Below are 14,162 nucleotides of genomic sequence, written 5' to 3' on the forward strand. Positions count from 1 at the left end.
AGTTTCCCTTGGCTGCTGATGGAATATGCAAGAATGGGCCTTCCAGATAAGGTCTTACAAGGAGAAGTGGCTATATTTATTAAAAGAACACCGGTAACCATGGAAACAGACCACACTCTCATATAGAGACTTGTTATACTCAAGTCTGTGGACAACAACTGTTTCGCTCTGTTAGAGCTCATCAGCACAGCTCAGAGGACCGAAGCGCAGCTCTTCGCAATCTGATTGCCTATGAAGAGTAAAATAAATTGAACCAATGACAACAAAACTCGTCCTGCACACGAGTTGTCATACAAACACAAATAACAGCTGTCCACTAATTTTGTTGTTGGAGATTGAGTAGGAGTTTCTACTGGTTGATTCTTATATATGGATTCAAACAAGTTTTCGTACAACACTCATCAGGAATCGTCGTTTTACTTAAGGACACTGAAACAAAAATTGAACTATTATAGAAAATCTAAGTTAGAGAAATAACACTAAGAGCAACAACAGTGAAATTTACAAGTGTGAATTTTAACAATCAAAGCGAGAAATGAATAAAGGAGAAAGGAAGGAAAGACAACGTGATAACACACAGCAGCAGTACATTACACCTAGAACATTAACGGCCTCTTAGTGTTATTTCTCTAACTTTCTATAATACGAATTAGTGGTTGCGACTTCGGCGATGATTTGTAAGAAAGGTTTGCTCCCCACACCGGAGCTCGCGCTATTCCGCCGACTTTACATCTATAATAGTTCAATTTTTTGTTTCAGTGTCCTTTAGTACAACGACGATTCCTGATGAGTGTTGTAGGAAAACTTGTTTGAATCCATATTTTTCCCTACACCATTTCTTCATATTTTCATCGTTTTATTGCACCTCGTCTCCACCGTTTTTTTGCATTGCATGAATAAAGTACACAAATGTCGGTTCAGCTAGTTTTATTGATTGCGGTTATCAAATTATTGTCTCCTCGCCGTGTGTTTTCATACTACTATAGTAATGTTAATAATATTGATCATTGGTTTGAGGGTAAGACACAAACGGGAGAAGTCTGAAGAAAAAATTGACTGTCACAATCAGGACTCGAACCAGGGACCCTTGCTTGCAGCCGGCGCTGCTCTAACCACTGAGCTACGGTGTAGTCATCGTCCCACCAGAGACCGTTCAACATTTTCTTCAGACTTCGTAACTCACACTTCCTGTGAATGCACACATGCGGGTGGGACACAGCCCTCACTGTAGTGTGGTTCTGCTCTGTAGTGAGGTTCTGCTCTGTAGTGAGGTTCTGCTCTGAAGTGAGGTTCTGCTCTGTAGTGAGGTTCTGCTCTGTAGTGAGGTTCTGCTCTGTAGTGAGGTTCTGCTCTGTAGTGAGGTTCTTCTCTGTATTGAGGTTCTGCTCTGTAGTGAGGTGTAGTATCCCTGCCCGACCAATACGGAAGCAGTACGGAACTAATACGGAACGACCTTATGTTGCCGCATATAAGCGTACGGCGTCTGCTGCATAAAAGCAGCTGCGTTTTTCTGTTTTAATTAGATTAGATTAGATAGCAACGAAAGCTAACTCGAAGAAGAAGAAATCAGCCTCTAGGTGAGCACCGGAGAGAAAGTTATTTATTTGCCGCTTCTTCTTTCACTAATAATTATTCCCGTAGCTATGCAGAAGACGTTACTTCAGTAACGTCTTGCGCTAGCCAGGGTCCACACAGCTTTAATTTGGTGTTTGTTTGTGTGTTTGTTTGTGTCACGCCTGGCGCTATCCGTATCTGACGGCAAAAAAGCATAGGATGTTATAAATTTTTCAATTCCCCTTTTTTTAAGGCATATCCTGGGATTCGAACCCGCACTATCGCCCTACATGCATTCCCCCATACACTTCGCATTCATACCCATTCTTCCAAGTTGCTTTACGTTATTATCTTGCGTTTGAAAGCCCTATTTGAATATTGCGGGCAGCTGTATGTGGCCAGCTGTGTTTGATGGTACGGTACGGGAGACGGTGTCGTATTACCCTCGATCGTACCTGTCCCGTACCTATCCCCTACCGTACCGTGCCATCAAAGACGGCTGGCCACAATGAATATTCAAATAGGGCTTTCAAATGCAAGATCACAATGTGAAACAACTTGGAAGAATTAGTATGTATGCGAAGTGTATCGGGGGATGCATGCAGGGAGCGCGATAGTGCGGGTTCGAATCCCAGGTTATGTCTTAAAAAAAAGGAATTTTTTAAAGAATTTATAACATCCCTATGCTTTTTTTTGTCTAGGTCATCAAGGCAAAAAAGCATAGCGTAGGGCCCTGAGCTTCCAAGCTCTCTCGTATCTCAGGTGTGTACCTGAGAGAAGTAGAATAAAACTAATTCTTGTAGATTTCACCGCGCCTACCACTCGGATACCCATTACATGAGGTTCTGCTCTGTAGTGTTGTTGTTGAAATTTTATTTTGTATCGCAGACCAAACGGGCAATGGTGCCCAATATTATGATGGCGATAAAGTAACGGCCGAGAGCCAAGGATACAACAAGCAAGCCTCCACGAAAGAGAGAAAAACACAGAAAACACAGACTGCAATACTCAAAAAGAAAAAAGAGAAAGGGAAAAAAAGAAAAAGAAAGAAGAAGAAAGCACAGTTGAGTCACAGTTGAGTCACGACTCCAAGTCCAAGCCTAGATGCTGGCTAACCATAAAAATAAACCTTTAAAAGTCTCTTGAATGATTTATGGCAGGCGAGGGACTTGAACTCGATGAGCTGGCAACACAATAGGTTTCATCAGGGTGTCCAAGTAATCACCAGCAACACTCCCTCTCAGCTACTTCACCTCATCTCCGAGCAACAGATGTCGTCGCTGACTCAGCACCTGACATTTTAAGAAATCCCTGTAACTATCCATCCAGTCAAACAGTGCCTGATTGTCCGTCTTCACCCATCAAGAGCTTAACCATCGCCCACATCAACATCTGTAGCCTAAGAAATAAAACTCATGAAATCCATTGCATAATGTACAAGTACAGAATCGATGTGCTAGCAATCAGTGAAACATGCTTAGACTCTACTGTGATGAATTGCGATCTTGCTATACCAGCCTACACTCTCTATCGCCGGGACCGAGCTGATCGCAGAAAGGGTGGCGGCGTTGCCATGTATGTGCAGGAACAACTGAAATCCAGGCAACTTCAAGTCAACGACAGGCTAGAGACCATATTCGTTGGGTTGCACACCCATAGCCGAACGAATCCATTTCTATCCATCGGCTGCGTATACCGCGCTCCCGACAGCCATGTGGATTTCTGGGAGCAGCTCGACAATAGCGTGCAGATGGCCTCCGCGACATGTCCGGACATCCTCCTCCTCGGTGATTACAATGTCAACATGCTCTCTGTCCCACCTCACCCAAACGCCCGCTATGTACAAGGCCTCTGCGCTGACCACAGCTTACAAAACGTCATACTACAGCCCACCAGAGTTCCTAGTCAGTCATGCCTAGACCTTGCACTCATACCGACAACAATGACAACGGCTGCTCCGTCTTCCTCTCCCATGTCTCTTCATAGTACATTTGTTCACAGCGTCGATGGCCTGTCCGACCACCATCTTATTGGCCTCTCTGTCCGTGTTAGTAGAGCCAACTTTGAACAGCCACACGAGCAATTCTCTCGAAGACGCCAACCTAGCCTGGCTCACCTTGACCGTAGTGTAACGTCTGCAGCTCTCAAACACATCCTTGACCCCTCAGATGTATCCGGCAGTTATACTCTAAATGCAGCGGCAAGCCACTGGCAACAAAGTGTCATGACAGTACTAGATGATCTTGCACCATTCGTTACCCAGAAGCGCGCAGCTTACTCCAAACCCCGCCCCCAGCCCTGGGTCACCCCAGAGCTGAAACAGATGTTTCATCGACGAAGCTCAGCCCACCGCGCCTTAATAAAGCACCCCATGGATGACCACCTCCGACAGCAGTATCGTGCAATACGTCGTCAAGGAACTTTACTAAACCGCAAACTGAAAAGTGTGTACTACAAAGATAAGTTCAGTGCCGCTACAGGAAATCCTAGACTCCAATGGGCAGTGCTGAATCAACTAACTGGAAGGAGAAAATCCCACCCCACACCGAAAGCCTCCCTCTCATCTTTGTCAGATACCCTAGGCAATATCGTCCATGATGAACACCGCGCTGCTCTTACGACCCCAGACACTCCGGCGGACGACTGTTTAGACAACTGCCTTCTCGAATTCCAACCCGTTACAACAGCAGCAGTAACGAAGATTCTCGAACGATTGAATACCACGAAAGCATCTGGATCAGACGGCATACCAGCTTACATCTTGAAACACCATGCCGCCGAGCTGGCCAATTCCTTAACTTCCATCTTCAACCAGTCATTGTCTAGCGGAAAGGTACCGTCAGCCTACAAACTAGCGTCTGTGTGTCCAGTGTTTAAGAAAGGCGACCCCTACGACAGTTCCAACTATCGCCCAGTCTCGCTACTGCCCATTATCTCCAAAGTTTTGGAATCACTAGTGCTCCAGCAGCTTCACGACCATCTGGACATCACACCCGGAGCAATTCCAAATGAACAGTTTGCATACAGGCGTAACCACAGTACTGAGGACCTTTTAACACTTGCCATCAATAACTGGCAGAGAAGCATGGATACCGGAGATTATACGGCCGTACTGCTGCTCGATATGAGCAAAGCCTTTGACCGCGTCCACCATCAAACGCTAATAGATGACCTTCACAATCTGAAGATCCGTGGAAATGCTCTTGAGTGGTTCAAGTCGTATCTGTCTCACCGACAGCAACGCGTAGAAGTGAACGGAACCTCAAGTGACTGTAGAACCTGCACTAGGGGCGTACCCCAGGGTTCCGTCCTAGGCCCTACCCTCTTCAGCATCTACACTCGACTTGTCCCCACTCTGCCATTGCGTTCCCAATGCCTTCTTTATGCAGACGACACCACCCTGTATGCCTCTGGAAAGTGTCCACGAATTCTCATGTCTTACTTAGAAGACGATTTTTCCGTGGTTAAGCAGCACCTCACAGATCGCGGCCTGCTCCTGAACTCCAGCAAGAGCCAAGTACTACTGATCCACAGCAGACGCTCACATCCCCCACCTAACCTGAGCATTGTCTGTGGTTCGACTGTTATTGCCCCGTCTGACGAAGTTAAGTATCTAGGACTGACTCTCGATTCAACTTTAAGTTTCAGTGCCCACGTTAACTCCCTCAGGGAAGACATCGGAAAGAAACTAGGTGCTTTTCGACGTGGAAGGAGGAACCTTGCTGTACAGGCCAGAAGGCAGTTCTACTTGTCAGTAGTCCAGAGCAAGCTCGAGTACGCCAGCACTGCCTATGTCCACTGCCTCGCTGACAATGTGAGAGATCAGCTGCTACGCATAAGTAAGAGAGCACTTAGATGCATATTTGAGCATGACACATTCACGCGGACATCATACTTGCTTGAGCGATACCACATAATTAGCTTAGACAAAAGATATCATACTAAGTCCATATTCTTCGTGTTCCGTTGCATCCACAATATCTGCAGTTCACTCCTCTCTGACATGTTCTCCCTTCGCCGTGACTGCGCTCACACAGACAGAGTAACCCGCGGCCAAGTCAATTATTCCCTTTCCTTACCCATTGTGCAAGCCCAAGCTGGATACAGATCTATTTCATTCCTTGGTGCTGACCGCTTTAATGCGCTTCCCGAATCCCTTCGCACAAATCATATCCCCAATTCATTTCGCCAGGAACTTAACAATTTCATTCATCTTGGGCACCCTGTAAGAAGACCTTAGGGTCTGTTGGGAATGCCCAAGTAAAATAATAAAATACAATACAATACAATACAACTCTTGGGGCAGGGCGTTCCATAATTTAACAGCAGAAACGAGCGGCCGACAGTCACCAGAGACTCGCCTGGTGGCAGGGACAACATACGCATTTGGATCGTTGATCCGAGTGACGCCTTCAGTCTGGCGACGTAGGCGCTTGGACAGGAGATTACTAATTCTGGCGGTGTGGATACAAAGCATGAGGAGGCGGAGTTTACAGTGGGCGTTTTGGATGATGGGGATGAGGCCTAGACGGGTGTAGATGGGATCTGTGTGGGAGGGGAATGGCTGGTTGGCAACGCAGCGGATACATCGCTTGTCGAGGACCGAAAGCTGATGCCGTTGGTGCGCAGAGAGAACCGAGAAGAAGGCATTAGATCCATACAACATGTCCGGTAGTATTAACGATCTGTAAAATAGCAGGGCTTGTTGCTCAGTTAAGCAGGAGCGAATGGCTCGCAGCGCCGTCAGTTTCTGGGAGGTCTTCCGTGCAATAGTTGCAACTTGAGTCTCCCACCGAAGCTGGGTGTCGAGATGTAGACCTAGATATTGGTGTACTAGCTGTGCTAGTACTTGTTAGCAACAATCCGAACTAGCGCACACACTGCACTGCATTGCTTTGTACTGCATTCAAGACTGACGTCATGCGCTTTGTTTTGCTGCGTAATCACAAATGGCACCAGCCCATTTTGCGGAAAAGAAAAACAAATCTTGCTTGCCCTGTTGTGCTCTTCCAGACAACGGATCGTGCTTCAGCAGTGTTTCTTTTCCTTTCGTAGCTTTGCTGCCAGCCCGAGTGTCACCTCGACACTGTATTTCTCCAGTATGGCTGACCTTACTGTCGACACTGTCAAGGCAATGCCTTGCCAAGCCCTCCGCGGCGAGCCTTCTCAGCGCGGCTTGAATCCGAAAGGAAACCGAGTAAAAGTATTTACAGCACCGTTTGCTGGCACAACTAGCCCTTGGTAGCTCCGGCCAGGAGAACCAGCAACATGACAGTGCGGACACGGCTCGCGAGCCCAGAAGCCCGACGTGCACCAATGCCTCCTCCGCCAGCTCAGGTGACGCGGGCTCAACGGATCTCTGCGCTCCCGTACGGGACGAGGCGTAGTCGGCTTTGTCGGCCGCCATTTTATTATTATCGGAGAGCATTGTGCCGCTCCTCACCCAAGGCCAAGGCAATGCGGCAGCTGCCGCCACTACGCCAGGTCAAGCTCCTGTAACCCACCCGATCAGCCACCTGCACCAGCTGTGCCCAAGGCTGTGCAAGAACGTATCTTGCGAGGGGAGTTCGTAGATTTTTCAAGTTTGTTGCCTGACATTCTTGCACACTTCCGGCCCAACATTCCGGCTGGTGCACAGCCCGAATAACGATAGCCAGCTAAATATCGTTGAGTCGGATGACGCGAAGCAGGTGCGTCGCAAGGTTTACGATAATTATACATGTAGCTACCCGGCTCGAGGCATGGACCACATACATGTCTGTTATCACGGCTGCTGCCCTACACCGCACTGCTGAACTGCTGAACTGATTGCGTACCAGCAGTTGATCCTGACTGCTAACCGCCAGTTCTTCCCAAGCGCGTGGCTAGAGTACGACCGCCAGCTGCGGATGCTCGTGGCCCAGTAACCAGGCACGAAGAGGTTGGACACCATCGACGTGAACCTACGGCAGATAGCTGTCACAGGCCATGCACACCCAAAATGCGCTCAATGTAAGACGTTCCATCCAGGGGCGGTTTGTGTCCTTTTCGTCTCCAAGCCAGCAGCATTTACCTCCAGTGGTCGCAACCATACTAGCGACGGCCAAGAAATCTGCCGCAACTTCAATGGAGGTCGCTGTTCTTCATCGTCGTGCCGCTTCTCCCACACCTGCAGCCAGCGTGGCAAGGACCACCCATGCATCATGTGCAACCAGCAGCAGCGCGGAGCCAATCGGCCACCCCGCCGCTCCTAGCAGAATGGCTACTGAATCGCTTGACTCGGTACGTAGCTTCTTTCCTATACACTCTGCAGACACCACACCGCTAGCTGACCACTTTGCCCGCCTGTTACGTAACCACTCAGATCAATCATGTGTTGCGTATGTTCTCCATGGCCTGCGCCGTGGCTTTACTATTGGATCTGCCGGCCAACACGACATTTCGGTTTTCTCTAATAATCTACCCTTGGCTTTCACTCACTCGGCATTTATATCCGAGCAATTAGCTGCTTCCTGCGCCCGCAGCGAGACCACAGGCCCATTTCCGTCACCTCCATTTCAGTTCATGCGCCGCTCTGGTATTGGTGCCATCCCCAAAAAGAACGGCAAGCTGCGAATGATCCACCATCTGTCTAGTCCGGAAGGCACCGGCGCGAACGACAGCATTCCTGCCGAGCCGCTCTCTCTGCACTACGCGAGCATTGACAACGCGATCAACATCATCAGGTCATGCCCACAGCCTGTGTATTTGTCCAAGCTCGATGTACGCAGTGCATTTCGGCAGATCCCAGTCCGCCGTCAGGACCTCGCTGGGAAGGCTCCTACTACTACGAGCGCTTTCTACCTTTCGGCCTCCGCTCCAGCCCAGCCGTCCTTGACTCAGTAGCCACAGCAGTCAACTGGATCATGCAGCACGAGTTTGCTATAGATCACCAGCTTCATTACCTCGATGACTTTCTCGACATCTCCACTGGTTTGGCTGCAGCCAACCAGCAACTCACCATCCCCCTCCGGGCATTCACGTATCTCGGCACTCCTCTTTGCTCCATCCCAGCTCGAAGGGCCACCACCATCATTGACCTTCCTTGGTATTGTCCTAGACTGCGAGCGCCACGAAGCTCGGCTACCAGAGGACACGCTGTCCGAGATCCGTGCGCCACTCATGGCTACTATCAGCGAGCGCAGCATCGGCCAGCGTCAACTCGAGTCCCTCCTGGGGAAGCTCACTTTTGCTGCCCGAGTCATCGTTCCTGGACACACATTCATGCGTGAACTATGATCAGCGTGCCCTGAACTGTATCTGTGTATGTGAGTGCGGTGCATAAAGCCCACCTTGAGAATGGGTTTGCCGGCCCCTTAGTAGATGCGTGGCTTCTGAAGAGGGTGTTGAAGGGCATCCAGCGATGCCATGGTACGGCTGTACTCACCCCTCGCCTTCCTATAACTATGCCAATCCTACGACACCTGACGAATGCACGCCGGAAAAGTAGTATCCTGAATGGCCATGACAAGCTGCTCTACCAAGCCGCCATGCTGCTTCTTTGGATTTCTTCGGTGTGCTGAATTCACTAATGGCATCACACGGGGCTGTACTAGCTCCCCTGGTGACGGACGCCTGCAACTCTTCCTGCTTTCATCCAAGACGGACCCATTCGGTAAAGGCGTTACTAGTGACATTGGCCCGTCTGTACCGCCGTACTGCCCGGTCCGTGCCATTGTTAGCTACCCATTTGTCACTCGTCGCGAGGGACCGGAGCAACTCTTGTTCGTACTCTCGAACAGACAGCAGCTGACCAGGCAGTCATTCACAGTAACAGTATGGTCTCTTGTCGCTGCGGCCGGTGTACCATCCCAGTCGAACTACTCCGGGCATTCGGTCCACATTGGTGCAGCCACCACCGCTGCTATGGCTAGTGCCCCCGACTCCTTCCGAGTGGCAGGTCAGTGGAAAGAGCGATGCGTGTCTATGCTACATCCGGACTACAACAAGCGGTAAGCGCCAGCTATCGTCCCGGCTTGCTGCCGTGCCATGGATGACATGATCCCCAACTCGGGTGAGTAATAAGCTACTGAACTCTAGCTGCACAATGCTTGCCTGTGCTGACATTAATTGACCCCTGCTGTGCGTCAATAGTGCTTAGCTAACGGAGTGCTGGTTTCATGGGTCCACTCTCACAACTGGTGTTATCTAGCTATTTGCTGCGGCTCTGCCTTGCGCTATATTACATCCATTTAGCATTGCAGCTCTACGTTGAGCTAACAGCAGCTCTACTTTGAGCTAACAGCAGCTCTACTTTGAGCTAACAGCAGCTCTACTTTGAGCTAACCGCAGCTCTACTTTGAGCTAACAGCAGCTCTACTTTGAGCTAACAGCAGCTCTACTTTGAGCTAACAGCAGCTCTACTTTGAGCTAACCGCAGCTCTACTTTGAGCTAACAGCAGCTCTACTTTGAGCTAACAGCAGCTCTACTTTGAGCTAACCGCAGCTCTACTTTGAGCTAACAGCAGCTCTACTTTGAGCTAACAGCAGCTCTACTTTGAGCTAACAGCAGCTCTACCTTGAGCTAACAGCAGCTCTACTTTGAGCTAACAGCAGCTCTACTTTGAGCTAACAGCAGCTCTACTTTGAGCTAATCGCAGCTCTACTTTGAGCTAACAGCAGCTCTACTTTGAGCTAACCGCAGCTCTACTTTGAGCTAACCGCAGCTCTACTTTGAGCTAACAGCAGCTCTCCTTTGAGCTAACAGCAGCTCTGCTCTGAGCTAACAGCAGCTCTGCTCTGAGCTAACACCAGCTCTACTTTGAGCTTCAAACCAGTTGTTTCGAAACCAGCACTCCTCAATCCAAAGATGCCTCTTTGTTGACTTGTTTGTGTGAGGGATGGGGCTAATGGTGTACTAGCTGTGCTAGTACTTGTTAGCAACAATCCGAACTAGCGCACACACTGCACTGCATTGCTTTGTACTGCATTCAAGACTGACGTCATGCGCTTTGTTTTGCTGCGTAATCACAAATGGCACCAGCCCATTTTGCGGAAAAGAAAAACAAATCTTGCTTGCCCTGTTGTGCTCTTCCAGACAACGGATCGTGCTTCAGCAGTGTTTCTTTTCCCACCATCCCTCCCTATCCAACTTATTCACACCATCATAATTATCATACCCACTAATCGGGTCCACTCTCACAACTGGTGTTATCTAGCTATTTGCTGCGGCTCTGCCTTGCGCTATATTACATCCATTTAGCATTGCAGCTCTACGTTGAGCTAACAGCAGCTCTACTTTGAGCTAACAGCAGCTCTACTTTGAGCTAACAGCAGCTCTACTTTGAGCTAACCGCAGCTCTACTTTGAGCTAACAGCAGCTCTACTTTGAGCTAACAGCAGCTCTACTTTGAGCTAACAGCAGCTCTACTTTGAGCTAACCGCAGCTCTACTTTGAGCTAACAGCAGCTCTACTTTGAGCTAACAGCAGCTCTACTTTGAGCTAACCGCAGCTCTACTTTGAGCTAACAGCAGCTCTACTTTGAGCTAACAGCAGCTCTACTTTGAGCTAACAGCAGCTCTACCTTGAGCTAACAGCAGCTCTACTTTGAGCTAACAGCAGCTCTACTTTGAGCTAACAGCAGCTCTACTTTGAGCTAATCGCAGCTCTACTTTGAGCTAACAGCAGCTCTACTTTGAGCTAACCGCAGCTCTACTTTGAGCTAACCGCAGCTCTACTTTGAGCTAACAGCAGCTCTCCTTTGAGCTAACAGCAGCTCTGCTCTGAGCTAACAGCAGCTCTGCTCTGAGCTAACACCAGCTCTACTTTGAGCTTCAAACCAGTTGTTTCGAAACCAGCACTCCTCAATCCAAAGATGCCTCTTTGTTGACTTGTTTGTGTGAGGGATGGGGCTAACGAGCATTTGTGGTCTGAGCTAGGGGATTTCCATTGCATTCTATGTTAAGTAACAAGGGCTGCCTGCGAGACGCATGAAGGGCTAGAACGTGGGTTTTGGAGGGATTTAGTATTAAGCCTCTTTCTTCCAGAAAGTTGGCCAGGTTGGAGACTGAACGGGAGAGGGTTAAATTCAAGAATTCGACGGATTGACTGATGGCGTCTAGCAGGATATCATCAGCAAACAGCTGTGAGTGGGCTGGAGCTGTGATCTGTTCTATTTCCATTGTGTAGATGGAGAAGAAAAGAGGACCCAGCACACTTCCCTGAGGGAGAGAGGGCGGACGACTGGCCATTGCTCAGGACGACTCGCTGACGGCGGTCAGTTAGGTAGCTCATGAACCAACTGAGAGCCGTTGAGGTAATACCAAGCTGAAATAGATCTGTAACCAAAATTTGGTGTTTGACCTTATCGAAGGCCTTGCTCATATCGACAAGTACAAGACCTGTATGGCGCTGCTGATCCGCTGCCTCCAAGTATCTGTCTACAGCCAATGTCAGGGCATCTTCTGTGGAGTGAAGTGGGCGATATGCGAACTGGTTTGCGGGGAACAAGGAATTTCCGGAGAGGAACTTACAGAGTCTCGTGTGGACTACCCGTTCTAGGACTTTGGAAACTATTGGTAATAACGATATTGGTCTATAGTTCTTAGCGACAGCTTTGTCGCCTGACTTGAAGAAGGGACGAACATCCGCAATCTTCAGAGATGCAGGAACAACACCAGAAGCCAGAGATGCATTGATTAGTATGGTGAGGGACGGTGCAAGGACAGGAGAACAGTGTTTGAGGATTGCAGCTGGAACCTGATCGCTGCCTGCAGCTTTGCGCACGTCGATGTTGGAGAGCAGCTTAGCGATCTCTTGCACACTTGCTGGAGCAAATTCTTCGAGGCATTCCTTCTTTGTGGGACCCAATGGGGCTGAGAGACGTAGTGGTCTAGTTGGGTCTGACACAACACCGCTGAATTGGTCACTGAGCTGTGAGACACTGACGGCTGGTGGAACTGAGGACTTGTTACGACCGCTGAGGTAGTTGATGGTCTGCCAGGTTTTTCGTGCGTTGGCCTGACTAGCAGCAAGAAGGTCCCTAAAGTAGGTGGCTCGGAGATGTCGTGACATACGCTTGGCTTCGTCTCGGGCAGAAGTGAAGACATTGCGTAGTGCCGGGTCTGCAGGTGATGCTTTCCACCGTCGATGGGCCGTGTCACGTCGCTGGACTAGGTCATGTAGAGCTGGCGTCTTCCAGGGGAAGGATTTCCGGGTAGGAGCTCTTGGGCGGTGTAGACGGATAGGAGCATGAGTGTTCAAGGCCGCGACAAGTTTCTCCAGCCACATATCCCACATTTCATCTTCTGTCCGCGCAAAGCAGAAGTTCTCTAGATCGCTATTTAGAAGGTAGTGTGCAAATTGACCCATATCAATTCTTGCAATGTTACGGCCACGTCGCACGGTCGGTGTGCAGGACGTTGTGAGTCGCAAATCAAGTGCCAGAGCGAAGTGGTCACTGATTGTACAAGGCACTACGACACAAGAGTTCACATGATCGTCTCCGACCAGAGCGATATCCAGGGTTGTTTGGCTGCCTTGGGGTCCAATTCTGGTAGGACTGTCCACTTGGTTCTTGATGTCGAAAGAATTACACAGGTGCAGCAAGCTGTTTAGCTGGGGGCTGTCGCGGGAACTTACATCGACATTGAAGTCTCCAACAAGGACCAGAGGTGACGTGGGAAGTGTGGAGATGACAGTGTCCAGTGCATTCGTCAAGTCTTGCCAGAATTGCACAGGAGTGCCTGGAGGACGGTATACACCACCAAGGAGAACCTTGGAACGCTGCCCACTGACCTCTAACATAAGCATTTCCACCTGGGTGTCAGCCTTCACAATTCGGGCTCGGAGATGATCTCTTACATATGCTGCTAAGCCTCCGCCATGAGTTGGCCTGTCGCGTCTGACCAGGGTGTAATTCTGTATGCGTAGGATGTCATCGGAAACGGAGGTTGTTAAGAAAGTCTCTGCCAGCATCATTATATCAACTTTATGGGAAAGAATATAATCTTCAATTTCATGCTTTTTATTGAGAAGATGGCAAACATTTAGGAATACTATTTTGAGGTTGCTTTTAATTAATTCATGCTGTAGGGGATTTACAGTGGGGCAAATATTTCGTGGCTGAAAGATAGGTGCATGAGGGTTTAAGGGTTGAAAGGGGGCTGCGTGAGGATTTAAACAGAACATTTAGTGCTCCTCTGCAGCTCGACCAGTTGCTACACTGTCAGCCTTGAAGCGCCATTCTCGAACTCTGACGTTTGAAGGCCAGAATTCCGGTTCCAGAACAGTAGCTTTGTGTTGGATTGGCAGAATTACGTGAGCAAAGGCCAACCCGAAGTACTTTGTCTCAGACACGGAGCACTTGATGACAGGTATATTTCGGCGTTCACACTATTTGGCGATCGATTCTGATGTGCACCCACTATTGACATTGCCCACATACAAAGCGCAACATTTTGTGCGGGATCCTCCCTGTAGTTGATCAGAGCGCTTGGGCCGGGTTTCATAGTACGACGTGACCTGAGTGCCTGGGTGACTTGTTTGGGGTCGTGTAGTACTGGCCTGCTGGCTGGGGCCTCCCCATGTGTTATCCCGTGCTCGCACCTGTGACGACTGTGCACGTGCCGCCGCGCTGTACAACCTGACG

At 49.3% G+C, this 14,162-nt stretch overlaps 1 protein-coding gene across 1 annotated transcript; it reads right to left on the bottom strand.

Annotated features, from left to right (window-relative positions):
- Positions 1-171: 171 nt before the first annotated feature.
- On the bottom strand, positions 172-13,492 carry LOC135821706 (uncharacterized). Its single transcript, XM_065334703.1, has 3 exons — positions 12,046-13,492; positions 1,114-1,408; positions 172-229 (listed from the first exon to the last, which is right to left on the bottom strand). Exons 1-3 carry the CDS (start codon positions 13,490-13,492, stop codon positions 172-174), a joined length of 1,800 nt encoding a protein of 599 aa, XP_065190775.1.
- Positions 13,493-14,162: the final 670 nt, after the last annotated feature.

Source organism: Sycon ciliatum, chromosome 7 (assembly GCF_964019385.1).
Source record: "Sycon ciliatum chromosome 7, ocSycCili1.1, whole genome shotgun sequence".
NCBI lineage: Eukaryota > Metazoa > Porifera > Calcarea > Leucosolenida > Sycettidae > Sycon > Sycon ciliatum.

What these genes read in the sequence shown, in the direction of transcription:
- LOC135821706 (XM_065334703.1), bottom strand. Translation starts at nt 13,492, where the DNA reads ATGATGCTGGCAGAGACTTTCTTAACAACCTCCGTTTCCGATGACATC. An exon ending in GGTAGTCCACACGAGACTCT is followed by an intron (nt 1,409 to 12,045) that starts GTAAGTTCCTCT and finishes TTGGTCGGGCAG; the next exon opens with GGATACTACACCTCACTACA. An exon ending in GACTACACCGTAGCTCAGTG is followed by an intron (nt 230 to 1,113) that starts GTTAGAGCAGCG and finishes TACTCTTCATAG; the next exon opens with GCAATCAGATTGCGAAGAGC.